Source organism: Nicotiana sylvestris, chromosome 3 (assembly GCF_000393655.2).
Source record: "Nicotiana sylvestris chromosome 3, ASM39365v2, whole genome shotgun sequence".
NCBI classification, from domain to species: domain Eukaryota; kingdom Viridiplantae; phylum Streptophyta; class Magnoliopsida; order Solanales; family Solanaceae; genus Nicotiana; species Nicotiana sylvestris.
The window spans coordinates 101717959-101739614 of NC_091059.1; the positions used below are offsets into that span (position 1 = coordinate 101717959).

The window sequence follows — 21656 nt, forward strand, 5'->3', positions numbered from 1 at the left end:
CATTGATGCCAAGGTAGCCAATGCATCGGCGACCTCATTATGGATCCTTGGAATATGACGGAACTCCACTGATTGAAACCGCTGAAAAAGATCATGTAGACATTGTCGGTATGGTATGAGCTTTAAGTCTCGGGTTTCCCATTCTCCTTGAATTTGATGTACCAGAAGATCCGAATCTCCCATGACTAAGATTTCTTGGATACCCATGTCTGCGGCTAGCCTTAACCCCATAATACAAGCTTCATATTCAGCCATATTATTGGTGCAATAAAATCGCAGTTGAGCCGTAACAGGATAGTGATGCCCTGTTTCAGAAATGATTACAGCTCCTACCCCGACTCCTTTCATGTTAGCGGCCCCATCAAAGAAAAGTTTCCAACCAGGTTTTTCAATTTGCTCCATCTCGTCGATATGCATCATTTCTTCATCAGGAAAATAGGTTTTCAACGGCTCGTACTCTTCGTTGACCGGGTTTTCAGCTAAATGATCAGCCAATGCTTGGGCTTTTATTGCAGTTCGAGTCACATAGATGATGTCAAATTCTGTGAGCAATATCTGCCACTTTGCAAGTCTTCCCGTTGGCATAGGCTTTTGAAAAATATATTTCAATGGATCCAGACGTGAAATGAGGTAAGTAGTGTAGGATGACAAATAGTGTTTCAATTTTTGAGCTACCCATGTTAGGGCGCAACATGTCTTTTCCAGATGAGTATACTTAACCTCATAAACTGTGAACTTCTTGCTAAGGTAGTAGATGGCCTGTTCTTTTCTGCCAGTGAGGTCATGTTGCCCCAATACACAACCAAATGAATTTTCCAAGACCGTCAAGTAAATAATCAGAGGTCTTCCTGGCTCTGGCGGGACCAACACGGGTGGGTTTGACAGGTATCCTTTTATCTTGTCAAACGCCTCCTGACACTCGTCGGTCCATTCGACCGCAACATCTTTTTTCAACAATTTGAAAATAGGCTCACAGGTTGTTGTAAGCTGAGCAATAAACCTGCTGATGTAATTCAACCTTCCCAACAAACTCATTACTTCAGTTTTGTTCTTTGGAGGTGGCAATTCTTGGATGGCTTTGATTTTTGATGGGTCTAGCTCGATACCTCGTCGACTGACTATGAATCCCAGCAACTTTCTAGATGGAACTCCAAATGCGCATTTGGCAGGGTTAAGCTTGAGGTTGTACCTGCGAAGTCTTAAGAAGAATTTCCTCAAGTCCCCAACATGGTCGGACTGATGCTTTGATTTTATGATCGCATCGTCCACGTATACCTCAATCTCCTTGTGTATCATATCATGAAACACTGTGGTCATCGCTCTCATATAGGTTGCTCCGGCGTTCTTCAAACCGAATGGCATTACCCGGTAGCAATAAGTTCCCCATGGTGTGATGAATGCCGTCTTTTCTGCGTCTTCTTCATCCATTAGAATTTGATGATACCCGGCATAACAATCCACGAAAGATCCTATATCATGCTTGGCACAATTATCGATCAAAATATGGATATTGGGTAATGGGAAATTATCCTTCGGACTTGCTTTGTTGAGATTGCGGTAGTCGACGCATACTCTAATTTTGCCGTCTTTCTTTGGTACAGGAACGATATTAGCTAACCAAACAGGATATCGAGTGACTCGAATGACCTTTGCTTCCAACTGTTTGGTGATTTCTTCCTTAATTCTCACACTCATATCAGGCTTGAATTTTCTCAGCCTCTGCTTGACAGGAGGCACCGTTGGATCGGTGGGCAATTTGTGAACCACTAAATCAGTGCTTAGGCCCGACATGTCGTCATATGACCATGCAAAAACATCTTTGAATTCTATGAGTGCTTTAATTAACTCCTCTCGGATCTTTGGTTCCAGATGGACACTTATTTTAGTTTCTCGGATATTACTCGTGTCCCCTATATTGATGTCCTCGGTATCACTCAAGTTAGGTTTGATTTTTTCCTCAAAGTGAATTAACTCTTTACTAATCTCTTCAAAAACCTCATCTTCATCATATTCTGATTCATAATCACAATATATTTCTTGAATTATTACTTCGGAACCAGATTGATTTTTAAGACTGGGCTGAGGATTCCTCATGCATGCCATATCACTAGAGCCAGCGTAAAAAGAACTGTACAGAAAAAAGAAGAAGAAAAGGAAAAGAAAACTATCAGGAATGATAATGAAAAAGGAAACTGTATTTTATTGGATGATGAAAGATAACAAGGTTTGCACACTTCAAACAAACTGTAAGATAAGCATTGGGATTACAACCCTGAGGTAACCCAAACAAACTGAAAGAAAATCAAAATAAACTACCAAGACTCCTTTCGAATGGGGAGAGGAGTGACTTTCCAATTATTAAGCTTTGTTTCTGGCCCAACGAATTGAATTTCTACATTGCTACAACCTTCCCCGCTTTCCACCATATTCACATCGTCAAACAATTTCTCAAATCTTTCAATTAATTCCTCCTCAAGATTGACCAGGGATTTAGGAATTGTTGTTATCGGGCGATTTTTAACACCGGTCTTGACAAAAGACTTTGATAGATGTGGGACTGGTTTTGGCAGAACCCGTGCCTTTTGTTTCAGCTTTCTGGCCTTTTTTACATCATTGATAGCGGGTACGAATCCCAAACCAAAGGTTCCCCAGTTCTCGAGGAGAGATACTGGTTGCGTAATTCCTTGCAACGATGAGCCTAGACCTTTGCCGGGTATAAAACCATTTTTTAACATTTCATAGGCTACCATGACTGATACAAAGGATATTTTTGGATTCGGAAGGTACTTCCCCTCTGGAATTTTCTCTACCGACACTGTGTCGGACACTTGGTATACCCATGGTCCCTGGTCATTTTCTATTCCCTCGACCGGTATAATGGTCCTGCTGTGAGCATTTAAACTTTCTTCTCCATGCACAACTATTTCTTGATGATCCCATTCAAACTTGACAGCCTGATGTAGTGTTGACAGGACTGCTTTAGCAGCATGGATTCATGGTCGACCCAACAACAAATTATAAGAAACAGTTATGTCCAGTACTTGAAACTCCATTGTGAATTCAACTGGCCCTATTGTTAGTTCTAACACTATGTCGCCACATGAATCTCTGCTTCCACCGTCAAAACCCCGTACGCAAATACTATTCTTCTGGATCCTCTCCTCTTTGATTTTCAATTTGCTTAAAGTGGAGAGAGGGCAGATGTTTGCACTTGACCCATTGTCAACCAATACCCGGGTTACTACGGAGTTTTCACATTTCACGGTGAGGTAAAGAGCTCTGTTGTGCTCGGTACCTTCCACAGGCAATTCATCATCAGAAAATGTAATTCTGTTTGCCTCAAAGATTCTGTTGGCTATTCTTCCCAAATGATTTACAGAGATTTTTTCAGGAACATGAGCCTCATTCAGGATTTTCATCAAAGCCAGACGGTGCTCCTCTGAATGGATCAGTAATGACAACAATGAAATTTGAGCGGGCGTCTTCTTCAATTGATCCACAACAGAATAGTCATGGAGTTTCATTTTTCTTAAAAACTCTTCCGCCTCTTCTTCCGTCACAGCTCTCTTTATTGGTGTTGGATTATTTTTAGTTTTTCTTAACTCTTCGGGCGTAAAACATCTTCCCGAACGAGTCAAGCCTTGCACCTCACACACTTCTTCCTTGACTTCTTTTCCCTTGTACATTACAGTCACCCGTTCATAGTTCCATGGGATGGCTTTGTTGTTGATCACTGGCAGCTGGGTTACAGGTGTGATAATAACCCGATCTGTACGGGCTCCTTCCACGAATACAATGGGTTTGTTGGCAACCCCTGGTACTATCACTTTCGGCCTTTCTTGTTTTGTGGCAACTTTGCTTGATGATCCCTTCTCGACTACCATAAATGGTTCATCACCATTTTTGTCCTGCTTAGGTACCGGCTTCTCCTCTGTTAACTGCTTATCTGGCTCGGCTTCATGAGACCTGATCATCATGACAGTTTGTGACGGCTTCTTTGTCTCCCCATCAGCTTGTATGATTTCTATCATATTGGCCTCCTGATGGGCTGGCATTGGATTTCTATTGATATTGGGAGCTTCGGGGGTTTGAACCTCGATTTTATTAGTATCAATCAGCTCTTGTATTGCATTTTTCAAATGCCAGCATTTCTCCGTATCATGGCCTGGTGTACCGGAGCAATATTCACAGCTAATGGTGTAATCCAGATTCTTTGGAGGAGGATTGGGTAGCTTGGATTGTATTGGTCTTAGCATGTCCAGCTGTCTCAGCCTGTGGAACAGACTAGTATAAGACTCTCCCAATGGAGTGTAGGTTTTCTTTTTCTGTTCCCTTTCTCCCCTGAATGCCGGCCTAGGCCTGAAACCTGGTCCGGGATAGGCTCGTGGGTAAGTACTTGGTCTGGCAGGAGCACGCCAATTAGTGTGAACAGGTGGCTGATTGTATGCTTGCGCATGGTTAATGAAAAAATGAGGCTCCGAAGGGTGATAGTAGTGTTGGGATGAATCGTGGTGGTAAGTTTATTGGCGAGGTCTTTGTTGATTATAGTAAGGCGGTGAACCTCTGGGTCCTGACCAAATTCCTGAATCAACTACCGCTGCTTCCTCCCTCTTCTTTCTTCCGATTCCTCCTACCCCGCCTTGAATAGCTTGAGTAGTCGCCTTAATCGCTGAATAGCTCATGATTTTATTTGTCTTGAGGCCTTCTTCCACCATACCTCCCATCTTCACCACTTCGTTGAATGATTTCCCAACCGCTGAAACCAAATGGGCATAGTAAGTTGGTTCCAAGGCTTGGAGGAAGTAGTCTACCATTTCACTCTCCTTCATAGGAGGATCCACTCTTGCTGCCTGTTCTCTCCACCGGAAACCATACTCTCTGAAACTTTCATTGTGTTTCTTCTCAAATTTTGTCAAAGATAGTCGATCTGGGATGATTTCCAGATTGTATTGGAAATGGTATGCGAATGCCTGTGCCAGGTCATCCCAGGTGTACCATCTCCCATGGTCCTGGCGTGTATACCACTCCAAAGCTGATCCGCTTAAACTTTGACTGAAGTAAGCCATCAATAATTCATCCTTTCCCCCAGCTCCTCGCATCTTGCTACAGAAACCCCTTAAGTGGGCTACTGGGTCGCCGTGCCCGTTGTATAGGTCAAATTTGGGCATCTTGAAGCCAACTGGTAATTGTACATTTGGGAATAAGCACAAATCTTTGTATGCTACACTGACTTGCCCACCTAATCCTCGCATGTCTCTGAACTATTGTTCTAGACTCTTGACCTTCCTGAACATCTCTTCTTGTTCAGCATTTTTGGCTAGCTTGTCAATTTCGGTTGGGAGATCAAAACGAGGAGCAGTTGAATGGATTTCGGAGGCTTTGAGGGTGGGCTCCGGGGGGTAATATTGGTTGTCCTGGGCCTGGAATGTAGGCTCACTAGGAGATTTGTGGAATGTAGCAGGGGGAGGTGCTACGAAAACAGGAGTCATAGGTGGAGGAAAATATGGAACTGGTTTCGGAGGTGGAGACTGCGGTGTCTGAGAGGTGGTGCCTCGGTAGTGCTGGTAAATGGGGAAATTTGGGGATAATTCAGTGGTAATATTATCCTGAGTTTGGGTCATTGATGGAGCAGGGTTAGTTGGGTAAGACGGGGGTAACTGTCCTGTAGACCAGGCTTGGTACATCTCAGCCATTTGCTGCTTGAGTTTAAACATCTCTTCTTTCATTTTCCCGACATCCATCTCCTCTAGCTCCATACCTGTGTCAACATCTGGGATAGACATACTTTCGGGTATTGGTCCTTTTGATCTCGTGTGATAATGATAATATGCCAGTATACTCTTTAGAGAAACTAACTGCTTGAATTCTGGAAATGAACAAACTTGTTAGTCTTGAGAGTTTAACACATATATAATTACACGTTGAGATGCAATGCTCCTAGACAAATATCCCCTTTCTATTATGCATTTGCTCGGCCGCTTGTGTCGTCCCAGCTTTCTTGAAATTTTTATTGTTACTCACTTTTATTTTATTTATTATATTCCTTATTGTGGTGGTCGAATCTTATAAAGATTGCCTACGTATCATGCCCCCGTATGAATCAGACCTTGCGTAGTTCGAACATGAGGCAAACACTTTTATTCATTATACAAAGATGAACAGACATTACATTTGAAAACTTTGTAAGAAAATGGCTTGAAACACACACACTTAAATCAAAATAAAAGATACGATTCTTAACATCTCACAACGTGCCCCACTTTCCACTTGTGTTGTAAATTATTAGATTATTTGCTCAATGTGGGGCTTGACCTGGATGACCTCCCAGCGTACGATACATCCTTTCCAACTCCATTGCTAGATGACGGGCAAAAGTGGGTGCATGCTCTGTAAACCTTTCATAATCCATTCCTTGGCAGTTTACGTAACTTTGAGAAGTGTAGACCTCCAGGTCGTGGATTTGTGCCCTGAAATCTTGGAGACGTTGGTCTTGGTTCTGCAATTGCTGCTGACGAGTGGTGGCTATATCTCTGACACGGTTTTCACGATCTAGAGCTGACTCTAATAGAGCTCGGAGTCTGGCCTGCTCTAATCTTGCATGCGCTCTTTCCCTGTCGATGTCTGCTTGTTGATGTTCTCTGTTGCATCTTCTTGTCTCTTCTAGTTGTGCACGAAGCTGGTCTTCTGATCGTATCCAATGGTCTTTTTCCTTCTTGAATTGTGCCCTGTCTTTTTCGGATTGCCTATCTTGGCGTTCCTTATTAGATCTGGCCTCTTCGTTTAATTGTTGGATCCTTTCTTTTGCTTTGCTCAACGCCCTTTCGTTTTCCGCAAGAATGGAATCATAATCTTGCATTCTTTCAAAAAGATTGGCGATGGTTTTTTGATCCTTCCAGCTCCTCTTTGGTGTTTCAGAAACTCTTTTCATTTTTTGGAATCGAGCATGAAGATTTTCATTCTCACAAGCTAGACTCTTCTTCTCGCCTTCGGCTTCTTGTGCTTGCAAATCTTTCTCCAGACTGAGGCTTCTCAGATTTCTTATAGGGCATGGATAGTTTCTTTTTACCCTTTTTCCTTTTCTCCCCAGATCAACCGCTTTTGGATTTTATCATTGAAGTTTTGAATATGGGGTCTTTTTGTTGGCCTTCTTAGCTCAGGTTCTGGTACATCATCCACGCGAGACCGTTTCTCAAACCACCTTGCATATCCAGGATTTATCTCACCCTTTGTAGTGTCTGGGACTTGAGTATCACTTTTCAAGTATCGACATCCATTCCACATCTGCTGAAGTAGAGCCTCAGGAATAGTGGCTTCTGGGTGTAATTCGATTACTTGCATACTCAAATCTTCATCATCAGGAACTACTTGATATCTCCCTAGTTGTCTTAGGACTCTTAGTGGCGCATACGGCTGGATGCTTCTCAATCCCAATAGTATCAGATAACTATTTGAGGTTGACATGTGTATCACTTCCCTCATCGGGAGCCATCCCAAAGTCCATTCAATTTGATTTGCCGTTAAAACCCTTAGATGAGATACCCATGCTTCTATCCCTTCTGGAGCCTGATAATTTTTTATTCTTTCCTCATAACTCTCGATGCAATTATCATTGTTTGGCCCATACTGTATGATCTTGGGCTGTTGTTGGAGATGTTCAATCACCCACATTTGCAACAAAATTTTGCATCCTTCGAAGACTTTTGCTCCTGATTTACATAAAGTCAAAGCCCGATAAATGTCTGATAGAATGATGGGGACAAGGGTGTGATTTTCTTTGGTGGTGAGGATTTGCACAACTTTCGCGGTGCGAATATCAATTGTTCGCTCTTTGTTTGGGAAGACCATGATTCCTAGAAAAGCCACCATGAAGGCAAAGCGACGGTGAATCTGCCAAGTGTCTTTGTTTTGCTTGTTAGTAAGGCCTTTCTCATGAATTTCGAACCCATCTGACTTTCCGAACCTTGAATACAAAAAGTTGAAGGAACAACATCCATTGATGACATTGCTTTTCCTGATTTGACTGCTGATGTTCAGAAGACCGAAGAATCGATGTACCGAGGGAGCCTTTGTGAATATCAGGCTTTGATTTCTTAGATTTCCGTCAAAACCAGCATATCCAGCTATCTCCTCTAATGTAGGAGTAAGCTCGAAGTCAGAGAAACGAAAGACATTGTGAACAGGGTCCCAAAAAGTTACTAACGCTGCAATCAGATCATCACGGGGTTTAATTTTCATAATATCCGTGAGATTTCCCAAATGCTTGACGACCCATTTTTGACCATCTTCGCCTAATTCATACCACCACATTTGAAGCTGAAATAGAAACTCTTCTGTATTCGTGGATGGGGGGTTTTGTGTGGTGCTCATTTTGTATCTGAAATTTAATTTTAATAAAGTCAAAACTCATTTTGAAAATATACACTAAAAAAAATTCATTTTTTTATTAAATACCCTTATTTCAAGATTTAAAACTATTTTTGGGAATTTTTTTAAAACAACCCATTTTATTCCTCGGTTCTCACCATGATTTCATTTAAGCTGGTCAACAAGCATGTTCGAGGCAAATGAATGCACAGGTAGCAAGTAGGATGCATCAGGATGGTCTTTTTGTTTCGGGTTCACCTGTCCTAGACAGACCCAACCCCTGTGTTGAGTCTCCAAGGCCAAATGTACATGATGCAAATAGACGTTCCTACTAGGGATCCGGTTCATGGCTGAGTTATTCTAAGTAAAAAACCTGAGGTTGATTGTTCTAAACCTGGCTTACCCAAACGGACAGTTTGAGCCGAAGCGGGGGCAACGTACCGGGAGCACGAAAGTCTACCCAGCCTAGTTACTTGTCCCAACTTTGTCTTATTTGGTATGACTTTAACAGAAAGGTGGGCCACGCGCACGTGTGCACCATAAATTCAGAAGACTCAGAAAGAAGGAGGTTTCGTGGCAATTGTATATGTACAATTCAAATAATATTAAAGCAGTAAAAATTTCATTTAGCATATTGAGCATTTATCATGTAAAAATCAGACAATAAATAAAGCCAATTATAACAGTTATTTTAAGCTCGAATTCTTTAAACCCTGAACTAGAGATTCTGTGTTTGTCCCCAGCAGAGTCGCCAGAGCTGTCGCACCTCCTTTTTCCGCCCCCGCGAGGGTGCGTAGGGAGTATTCTCCAATTGAAGGACAGTCGAAACGGGATTTATTTTATTTTTATTTTTTTGTTTCAGAGTCGCCACCTGGGAATTTTAAAGGCGTCCCAAGTCACCAATTTCTAATCCCTGAATCGAGGAGAATATGACTCTGTTTGTTATTCTGCGAACCAGATATCCTGAGTAAGGAATTCTGTTAATCCGGAAGAAGGTATTAGGCATTTCCGAATTCTGTGGTTCTAGCACGGTCTCTCAACTGTTTTTATTGGCTTAATTATCTTGATTTTACTAAATACGTTTTTTATTGCATGATTTTACTACCGCTTTTACTTATTGTTTACAATTATATAAACGAATTACGCGTACGTATATTCGTATTATATACCTTTCATAATTACGGGGGATCATGTCACGCATACGTGTACACAATATAATTGACCATATTATGTCCTTTATTACAAATTCATATGTTCGTGATTTAAAATAAAATTATGAACGTCATCACCCTTATATTTAAACAGTGAACTGCACATCCCGGGTTATATGAAATTATTTTAACATTTTTGGAGAAATCCTTTTTATTAAATATTCGCTCGAAATTGCGCGTACGCATAATCCGAATTTGCTTTTAAAAATATAATCAGGGTACGCAAACGCATCCCTAATTGCGCAAAATCTTTGTAATAATATTATGGATTTTCCACAAATTGTTTATTATAACTACACATTTTATATGAAAATCCTGAGAAATTCACATTCAAGGGATGCCTTTAAATTCTTTTAAAAGAATTCACAATTTATTAAATGTTGACCGTCGATTATAATTTCCGCGTATAATTTATGTTCATCCAGACTATTCAAATTCAAAGTAAAGAATAAAAATATGATTAATACTATTCTTCACAAATACAACATATATACATATACCAAAGGATGAATTGCATATGAAACTAAAAAATAATTTATGAAGGGAAGAAATATTTTTTGAAGAATTTTCATTATTTTTATTTAGTGCAAATTCTATTTCTAATTACCATTGATATAAAGTGTTGAAATTTGTGCATGTACATCTCATCTTATTCTCATATACTTGCTTTTAATCTAATAGGCCTAATTATTTTGTTAATTCTGCTTATGGTTGAACGTAAGATATATATATATATAATCTAACCGATTTGATTCTCGATTTATGTGAACCGTTGCTAAACACTAACATTCGCATTGTAAAATTCCTAGGCCATTTGTGATTAAAAGAGAACAAATCTACATAATTGACTTAATAAGATGTTATTGCATACAACATTATTCGTAATGTTTTGACATTTGCAAACATAGCAGAAGATACTAATGCAACTTTCGACTATTGATTATAATCATAATCACTATTACGCCATATATGGACAAAATGCAACCAACATCATCTAGCCTTAATCCACAACCAAACAATCGAAATACACTAACCATGCATTTTCTTGATATTTCAGAATATTCTATACCTGACTAACAATGTCATAGGACTTAATTAATAGCCAACTTCATGCCATGTTTCCTATCTTAACAATTCAATCATAACTATACTTTAATGAAATTCGAGAATAGATAATACTATTACAACACTTATATGAATTTCAAAAGAGAATGATCAACTGATAATTATCATGTCAAGCATAATACTATATTAACCAACATGAAACAAAACTGAAATTTACAATAATGAACTTAGATAAATGAAAAATAGAATTGCAATTTAAGCTTCATTGATTTGTCATGAAGAGTCTCTTTCCAACATAGAATTTAAAAGATATGTACCTGGAAACGAAGGAGTAAATTTCAGCAGTTGCAGCAGTAATAAAAATCAGCAGAATAGCAGTATTTCCACAGATTTGAGCAATAATAAGACCCGAGGAACCCAGATGCACAGTAACAGTATTATTTTGAGAAATTTCAGATTTGAACAAAAAAATGCCACTAAAAACAGACCCGGACAGATTCAGAAATATGTTTCTGATTTTTCTTTTCTTCTTCTACATATGTTTCAGATTGTGTGTGTATATGTGTGTTCTCCTTTTGTTTCTTTTTCTGTTTTTCTTCCTCTTCAGATTTTCATTTCTGATTTTTCTGCTTATGATTTTCCACACTCAAATTTATCTTTTCCCTCTCTTAAAAACTCTCTCTGAAAACTGATATTCAGTCCTAAAATCTGTCCTTCAAATCAGATTTTTTTTCTCCTCTCCTCATTTTTTTCTCTTCTTTAATCTCTGTCCAGCTCCCTGTATTTATACAGGCCTGCCCCTTTCTTTTTAAGTGCTGCCTGGACCCCTTTCCTCTTTAAAAATCAGAAAGTCCCATTAAAATCTGCTTTTAAATACTTTAAGTGATCTTATCCTGATTTTAAGCAGCCCCATTACCCTTTGTTTACCATTATCACTTTTAAATAATAGCCATTAACTTCCACTTTCAGCACACTACTATTAATATTACCCTTACTGTTCTGTTCCAGAAATGCCCCCAGAAATCCTACTGTAATTACTGTTATTACTGCCTTCAAACTTAAAATCAGAATCTAACAATACAGATTTTAAAATCTGTTCAAACCTGATTATTAATCTGATTTAAGATAGCTACAACTAATTCTCTTAAGTTCTGAATTGAATCTTAACTGAGAATATACTCTTTCTAATACAATGGTATCTAATCAATACTTGTGAAATGGAGTTTAAACCTAGCATCACAATAACATTACACTGAACTCAGTACAATAATTCAAACTGAACTTCAGCTTTTGAACTAAGATCAAACAAACAGGAGCATTGTCAATATACTGACAATGCCCTGAAACTTAATGTTCAGGAAACAATATACATACAATAATTATTCTGACAGACTTATTGATTTACAAACAAGGGTGATTTCACTGACGAGTATTAACTTAAGCCGATTATTTACAACAATTGTCAACAAATAGTCTATAGAAACATATTATTTCAATCAGTATTATCACAAATGGGAATTCATAATGTAACTAATCGACGAATTTAATCGAGTCGATTACACACATTGTGAACAAACATAACCAACAAAAACAATTCATTTATTTGATTAAGTAGACTGGTAAGAGACAGAATCCATAGAACAAATAAACAAAAATATGAAAAATTACACAGGTTATTAAAACAAACAAAAATACACGTAGAATACACAAAAGAAATAGAAAAATACCTCTGAACCTTCAAATTTATTCAGACTAGAACTCCACTAGTCGAAGTATTTTCCACTGAAAATACTTCGACTAAGGACGATTAAACCTCAATCTTCTATTTAATTTGGGCAGAATCCAAAAGTTTGGTATTTCTAGGGTTCCTGAAGGTTCGATTTGGGGCTTAACCATTTCTGGTTGGATTCGAGGGGAACCAAAGATGACACAAGGGTGAGGGAAGCCTAGGGGTGATTTGGTGTTAGTTTAGAACAGATCTGGGTGAGTTCATGTTTGGCTCGAATCTTCCAATGAAGATTCGAGAAGCTCTGAAGTGATTCGAGCCAAACAAACACCGGATCCAAAACGAGGCATGCTAGGGGGTGCTATGGTGTTAAATAGGGGTTGTTTGGTTTAGATCTGAGTTTGGCTCGAATCTTCAAATGAAGATTCGAGAACCTTCAGGGAGATTCGAGCCAAGCGGCTAACATATTCGGATAGAGGTTGTTCAGGGGGTTCTGGGGTGTTAAGGTGGTGACCGGCGGCGTTGATGCCGCCGGGTTTCAGGCGGTGGGGAATGAGGGCGGCTAGGGTTAGGGTGTGATTTCGGAAGGGATGATGAACAGTAGAGAGGAGGGGGGTTTTCAGTTAGGGGCCGGGGTAGGGGTTTGAGCCTTATATAGGGGTGGGGTGGATTGATCTCATCCGTTGGATCAATTAAGATGCACGGTTGAGATCAATCCACTTAACCAAACGTTGTCGTTTGGTTGAAATTCGGGGTCAGGCTGGATCGGGTCAAAGGGTCGGGTAAAGGGTTACGGGTAAGGGGTGAGATCTCCGTCGTTGGATTGATTCAATCCAACGGTCCTTGATGAAGCGTGATCAAACGCTGTCGTTTTGGATCGTGTAAATTGGACCAGACAGGTTTGTTTGGACTGGGCTTATGGGACTCATTTTGTTTGGGCCTGGATTTAGGTCCAGGTCCGATTTTCTTTTTACAACTTATATTTTTTATTTTCTAATTTTATTATTAATAATTAAGATCTTAATTAAAATTATAAAAACAAAAATTACCCTTCCAAAGATATTAAGTACCTTTTTAACAATTATTTAACACACAGACCAACATTAATAACACAGTGAAATATTTAAAATAGAACAAATGCATATTTTGTGATTTTATTTTGAATCAATTATTAAATGCATAATTAAATCCTAGATATGCATGAAACATATATTTTTTATTTTAATTTTCATTTTGTTATGACAAAGTAAACATTTACAGATATAAGATAAATATTTAACAAACACCACGCAAATTAAAAAGTTGCACAGTAAAAGAAATTTATTTTATTTTTGATTTATTTTGGAGTAGTTTTCGTGAGGCAAAAATCACATGCTCACAATAGGTTGAGCAAGTCCCTCATTAAACCTCCTCACCCTCTCTCTCTCTCTCTCTCGGTAAGAAGTATAAGAAGAGAATGATGGGCCAAATCAACAAATCTAGTCTTGTACTGAGTGACAGTCATAGAACCCTGCTGAAGGCGCTCAAACTGCCTCCGATAGTCCTCTCTCTGAGTGATAGGAAGATACTTCTCTAGAAATAGCTGAGAGAACTGGTCCCAAGTAAGAGCTGGCGACCCAGCTGGTCTGGCCAAACAAAAATCCCTTAACGATTTCTTGGCGGAACTTGACAGACGAAAGACAGCAAAGTCGACCCCATTGGTCGCCACTATCCCCATGTTCTGTAACACCTCGTGGCAACTGTCCAGACAGTCCTGGGGATCCAATGAAGATGTACCACCATAGTGAGTGGTGAAAATCTTGGTAAACCTATCCAATCTCCACAAAGCCTCAGAAGACACAACAGATCCATCACCGGTCTGTGTTGCAACAACCGGCGGAACTACCCCAACTGGCTGAGCTGTTAGAGTCTGAAATAAGAGAGTCATCTGCTCCGGAGTGTGAGTAACGGGAGTTTGGGCTCTTCCCCCAGCCTAAGAGATGGCTGGTGCTACAGGAAATGTGCCGACCTAAGCAATACTCTCCATAAGGCCCACTAGACAGAACAAAACATCCTGAAGTATCGGGGTAGCGATGAATGCCTCTGGAACCTAAGTTGGCCCTGCTAGAATGGTCTGGGCTGGAGCCTCCTCATCAAACTCTACATGAGGCTCCACCGCTACTGTTGCTGCTCGAGCTTTGGGCTGAGCCCTGCTCCTGCGTCGGCCTCTAGCACGGCCTCAACCTCATCCTCTACCCCTCATAGGATCTGCCACTATGGTCTTTGGTTGCTGCTCATCTGAAGAAGCAGTACATGTTCTCACCATCTATGAAGTAACAAGAGTAGAGAGTTCAATTAGCATTGAGAGATCAAATCGCATGACAGAGAAGAATAGAAGTGAAATAGTTCCTAAACTCCGTAGCCTCTGGGGGATAAGCACAGATGACTCCGTATTGTTCCCTCAGACTCTACTAAGCTTATCCGTGAAGTGTGAGACCTAGGCAACCTAGTGCTCTGATACCAATTTGTCACGACCCAAAATTCCCACCATCGGGACCGTGGTGGCGCCTAACATCACACTTGCCAGACAAGCTAACGTTAGAGTATTACTAACCAATTTCCTTTATGATTTAGTAATTAAAAGTAAACAAGTTAAAACAAATGATCATAATTGTGGAAGTAAGTAACCAACTGCTTTGTTTATAAACTATTACCAGAACTATTACTACTACTACCTAGAATCCGGTGTCACAATCCACGAACGTACTATGATTTACTAGAAATATCGGTCTGAAAGAAATTAAATATGTTTTGAAAAGAAAGAAAAAAATAGAAATGTAGAAATATAGAAATGTAGAAGGGGACGCCAGGGCCTGCGGATGCCAATAGGACTACCTTGGGTCTCCAAACCGTGAACCTGCAGCCAATCTCCCAATCATCCATTGTCTGCTCCGAAATCTGCATAGAAAGTATAGAGTGCAGTATCAGTACAACCGACCTCATGTACTGGTAAGTACCAAGCCTAACCTTGACGACATAGTGACGAGGCTACGGCAGGGTAATTACAATATAACCTGAATACAGTATGTAATAAAATAAAAAAGAAGTATGGGACAAAATGAAACAGTAACTTGCAACAAAAGTGAATACGGAACATAAATATCTTATCAGTACCCAGCCATAACCAATCCTTAAGTGACATGAATAACTTCATAGCAGAAGAAGGACACATAAACAATAACCTTATGCAGCGCGCATCCCGATACCGTCATATAATCAGTAATAATACGAACATTCACCCTTATTACTCCATATCAATCCACCCTTATTCCTCCTGTTGCGGCATGTAACCCGATCCCACCATACAATAGCAATTCACCCTTATTACTTCTCAATATATCACCCTTATTCCTCCTGTTGCGGCGCGTAACCCGATCCCACCATATAATAACATTTCATTTTTATTCCTCCTCAATATATCACCTTTATTCTTCCTATTGCGGCGTGCAACTCGATCCCACCATATCAGTACCAATAACACAATAAGAATAGAATTTCACGATTTGGCTCAAAACTCCCCAGGTTATTTAACCTCAACTAAAACAAATGAAAAGCGATAAAACTATGAAACTTTACTCGAATTATACTACTCAGCGAGACCAATCCAAATTATACTAATAAACACTGATAACCGGCTTAAACCAATAATATGAAATAATGAAACCATTACTTTTAACAACAAAAGCATTATCCGACAAGTAGCAACTAATCATGAAAATATTAATAAAACAGGTAGCAATTAAGACAAGGAACAATTTATTAAGAACGGGAAGGAAAAAGCTAAAACAGATAAATTAGCAATGCATAGGTACTCGTCACTTCACCTACACGCCACACACGTGGATTTCACATAACAATTAAGTCGGGGATCCCTTATCCCTCGAGTCAAAGTTAGACAAAATACTTACCTCGATCCCCAGACCACTCACTGCTCAATTACCGCTTTTCCTCTAACTTCCACCTCCGAACCACTCGTATGTAGTCATAATTAACTTAATAACATCAATTATCCCTAAAGAAATCAATTCAAATACATAATTATAAGCTTCCGAACATTTCCCCCAAAAAGTCTAAAATCGACCCCGGGCCCGCTTGGTCAAAACTCGAGGTTCGGACCAAAACCCATTCACCCCCGAGCCCAAATATGTAATTAGTTCCGGAATCCGACCCCAAATCGAGGTCTAAATCCCCAATTTATAAAAAAAACCCCAATTCTTCCAAAAATACCTAATTCTACCATGAAAGAACAAGATTTAGGCCTAGAAATCTAATGGGTGATGATGGAAATTGAAGGAAATGTGTTAAAGAGCACAAACCTATGATTTGGTGTTGAATTCCCTGTTCAAAAATCGCCCTAGGCCGAGTTCTAGTGAAAGAGAGATGAAATTTGGGAAGAAATTCCATTTTTGTTCTGTTTTAAAATCACTGGAGAGGCCTTCTTTGCGTTTGCGAGAGGCCTGTTGCGATCGCGAAGCTATGGCCCTATTGGCCTACGCGTTCGCGAGAAACCCTTCGCATTCGCGAAGGCATACTCCCCCAGCCTCCGCGTTCGCGAGCCAAGTGTCGTGTTCGCGATGAGTTATTTTCCTCTCACTCAGGTCTCATGCTTCGCGTTTGCGATAGCCTGGTCGCGTTCATGGAGGGTAAGACCCCCACTACTACGCATTCGCGACCCAGTCTACATGTTCGCGTAAAAGAAAAATCACCCTACCCAACTTACCCTTCACGTTCGCGAGAAAAGCTTCGCGAACGCGAAGAGTGAAACCAACAAATGCTGAGTGCTGCTATAGAAAATCAAATTCTTCTAAGTCTAAAACATCCCGAAACCTATCCGAAACTAAACCAAGCCCTCGGGGCTCCAAACTGAACATGCACACAAGTCTTAAAACATCATACGAACTTTCTCGCGCAATCAAATTACCAAAATAACACCTACAATTACGAATTTAACACCAAATTGCATGAAATTTTTAAGAATGTTTTAAAACTTTTATTTTTTCAACCATAGGTCTGAATCACGTCAAATCAGTCTTGTTTCTCACAAAATTTCACAGATAAGATGTAAATATCATAACAGTCCTGTATCGGGCTCCGGAACCAAAATATGGATCCGATACCAACAAGATCAAATCTTAACCAATTTTTTGAAACCATTATAATTTCAGTCTTTCAATTTTAATCAAAAATTCATATCTTGAGCTAGGGACCTCGGAATTCGATTCCGGGCATACACCCATGTCTCATAATTTACTACGGACCCACCGAGTCAAAGTACAGGTCCGGGTCTATTTACCCAAAACATTGATCGAAGTCAACAAAATTTAACTTTTTAGGCCAAAAAGTATTATTTCATCAATTTTCCACATAAAAGCTTTCCGAAAACGCGCCCGGACGGCGCACGTAGATATCTTCTCCGCATATCTAATTCAGACTCCCAGGTAGTTGCCATAACAGGCTGACCTCTCTACTGCACTAGAACAAAAGGATAACTCTTCGATCTCAATTGACGAATCTGCCGGTCTAGAATAGCTACTGGCTCCTCCTCGTAGGTCAAATCCTTGTCCAACTAGATAGTGCTGAAATCTAACACATGGGATGGATTGTCGTGATACTTCCGAAGCATGGACACATGAAACACTAGATGTAGCGCTAATAAACCTGGTGGCAACGCAAGTCTATAGGCCACCTCTCCCACTCGCTCAAGGATCTCAAAAGGCCCGATATACCTAGGGCTTAACTTGCCCTTCTTTCCAAACCTCATTATGCGATTCATGGGCGATACCTGAAGCAACACTCTCTCTTCACCATGAATGTCATATCACGAAGCTTACGGTCGGCATAACTCTTCTGCTTGGACTAAGCTGTACGAAGTCTATCCTGAATGATCTTGAACTTATCCAAGGCATCCTGTACCAAATCTGTACCCAATAACCTAGCCTCCCCCGGCTCAAACCACCCAACTGGCGATCGACACCATCTTCCATATAATGCCTCATAGGGAGCCATCTGGATGTTCGACTGATAACTGATGTTGTAGGAAAACTCCGCTAACGGCAATAACTGATCCCAAGAACCTCCAAAGTCAATGACACAGGCGTGGAGCATATACTCCAAGATCTGAATAGTAAGCTCGGACTGTCCATCCATCTGAGGATGAAATGTTGTGCTCAACTCGACCCGCGTACCCAACTCTAGTTGTACTTCCCTCCAAAATGTGAGGTAAACTGTGTACCTCGATAAAAAATGATAGACACGGGCACACCATGAAGACGAACGATTTCACGGATATAAATCTCTGTCAACCGCTCCGAAGAGTAGGAAACTACCATGGGAATGAAATATGTTGACTTGGTCAGTCTATCCACAATAATCCAAACCGCATCGAACTTGCCCTGAGTCCGTAGGAGTCCAACAACGAAATCCATAGTGATACACTCCCACTTCCACTCAGAAATCTCTATCTTCTGTAGCAAACCACCAGGTCTTTGATGCTCGTACTTTACTTGCTGACAATTTGGACATCGAGCTATATATGCAACTATATCTTTCTTCATCCTCCTCCACCAATAATGCTGCCGCAAGTCCTGATATATCTAGGTTGCGCCAGGATGAATAGAATACCAAAAACTATGGGCCTCCTCTAGAATCAACTCACGAAATCCATCCACATTAGGCACACAAGCACGACACTGCATCCTCAAAACTCTATCATCTCCAACCTTAACCTGCTTGGCATCACCATGCCGCACTGTGTCCCTAAGGACAAGCAAATGAGGGTCATCATACTGTCGATCTCTAATGCGCTTAAATAAGGAAGACCGAGCAACTGTGCAAGCTAAAACTCGACTGGGCTCAGAACCATCCAGCCTCATGAACTGATTGGCCAAGGTCTGAACATCTAATGCAAGCGGACTCTCACTGACTGGAATGTTCATAAGACTGACCATACTTCTGACTTCCTACTCAAAGCATCGGCCACCACATTAGCCTTCCCTAGATGATACAAGATGGTGATATCATAGTCTTTCAATATCTCCATCCACCTTCTCTGCCTTAAATTGAGTTCCTTCTGCTTGAACAAATACTGCAAACTCTTATGATCTATGAACACCTCACACGACACGCCATATAGATAGTGCCTCCAAATCTTCAGCATGAACAATGGCTGCCAACTCTAGGTCATGAACTGGATAATTCTTCTCGTGAACCTTCAGCTGCCGCGAAGCATATTCAATAACATTGGCACCCTGTATCAATATAGCACCAAGTCCAATACAATATGCGTCACAATATACGGTTTAAAGCCCTGATCCTGTGGGCACACCAACACTGGCGCCGTAGTCAAAGTTGTCTTGAGCTTCTGAAAGCTCACCTCACAGTTGTCTGACCATCTAAACAGAGCACCCTTCTAAGTCAACCTGCTCAATGGGGCTACTATAGATAAAAACCCTCCACAAACCGACAGTAATAGCCCGCCAATCCCAAGAAACTACGGATCTCTATGGCTGAAGTAGGTCTAGGCCAATTCTGAACGGCCTCAATCTTCTTAGGATCCACCTGAATAACCTCCGTTGATAAAATGTGACCTAAGAAAGTAACTGAACTCAACCAAAACTCACATTTCAAAAACTTAGCATATAACTGGTTGTCCTTCAGAGTTTGAAGTACGATCCGAAGATGTTGCTCATGCTCCTCTCGACTACGGGAGTAGATCAAGATATCATCAATAAAAACAATCACAAAGGAATCCAGATAGGGCTTGGACACCCGGTTCATCAAATCCATAAATGTTGTCGGGGTATTTGTCAGACCAAATGACATCACTACAAACTCATAATGCCCATACCGAGTCCGAAAAGTTATCTTAGGGACATTGGATGCCTTAATCCTCAAATGATGGTATCCAGACCTCAAATTGATCTTTGTAAACACCTTGGCACCCTAAAGCTAATCAAATAAGTCATCAATCCTCGGCAATGGATACTTGTTCTTGATGGTGACTTTGTTCAACTGTCGATAGTCTATGCACATCCTCATTGATCCATCCTTCTTCTTTACAAACAACATTAGCACCCCAAAGAGATACACTAGGTATAATAAAGCCCTTATCAAGCAAATCTTGCAACTGCTCCTTCAATTCATTCAACTCTAGTGGGGCCATGCAGTATGGTGGAATAGAAATGGGCTGAGTGTCGGGAACCAAATCAATACATAAGTCAATATCTCTATCGGGTGGCATCCCCGGCAGGTCTACATGAAATACCTCAGGAAACTACCAAACAACTGCTACAGAATCCATGGAGAGAACCGTCGCATTAGAATCACACACATAAGCCTAATAAGCCAAACATCCCTTCTCGACCATACTCTGAGCCTTCATATAAGAGATAACCCTACTGGTAGAATGACCAAGAGTCCCTCTCCACTCTAATCGAGGGGACCCCGGCAATGCAAATGTCACAGTCTTGGCGTGATAGTCCAATATAGCATGATAAGGTGATAGCCAATCCATCATCATAATAACATCAAAATCAACCATATCGAGAAGTAGGAGATCTACGCTAGTCTCAAGACCACTAATAATAACCATACATGAACGATAGACACGATCTACAATAATAGAATCCCACACCGGTGTGGACACATACACGGGAGCACTCAAAGAATCACGAGGCACAACCAAATATGAAGTAAAGCAAGATAACACATAGGAGTATGTAGACCCTGGATCAAAGAGAACTGAAGCGTCTCTACTAAAAACTGAAACAGTACCTGTGATAACAGCATCGGATGACTCAGCCTCAGGCCTACCTTTCAAAGCATAACATCGGGGATGGTCCCCACCACTCTGAACCATATCCCTAGGATGGCCTCCTACTAGTTGGCCTCCACCTCTAGCGGCCTGGCCTCCATCTCTAACGGCCTAACCTCCACCTATAGCGGGTTGGCCTCTACCTTTGGCTCCCTAACCCCTACCTCTAGCTGGCTGAGCAGATGGTGCAGCAACTAGTGCCGGAACCATGGCACGAGAACCCTGATGTTGTGACTGAACACCCACTAATCTCGGACAGGTCCTCCAGATATACCTATACTCACCACACTCGAAACGTCCATCCTAATACTGCGGTTGTGGAAACTGAGACTGACTTTGACGGGCCGACTGACCACGATAATAACTCTGAAGAGGAGGTGCTCTGATAGGAGCTGGTGGTGCACTATAAGTTGGCTGCCCTGAAGGAGGTACATAAGGA

The 21656-nt window shown here is 40.8% G+C and overlaps 1 protein-coding gene across 1 annotated transcript; it reads right to left on the reverse strand.

Moving 5' to 3' along the window:
- Positions 1 to 20368: 20368 nt before the first annotated feature.
- Positions 20369 to 21262, reverse strand: LOC138887762 (uncharacterized). The gene is made up of 2 exons (XM_070169544.1): positions 20773 to 21262; positions 20369 to 20655 (listed from the first exon to the last, which is right to left on the reverse strand). Exons 1-2 carry the CDS (start codon positions 21260 to 21262, stop codon positions 20369 to 20371), a joined length of 777 nt encoding a protein of 258 aa, XP_070025645.1.
- Positions 21263 to 21656: the final 394 nt, after the last annotated feature.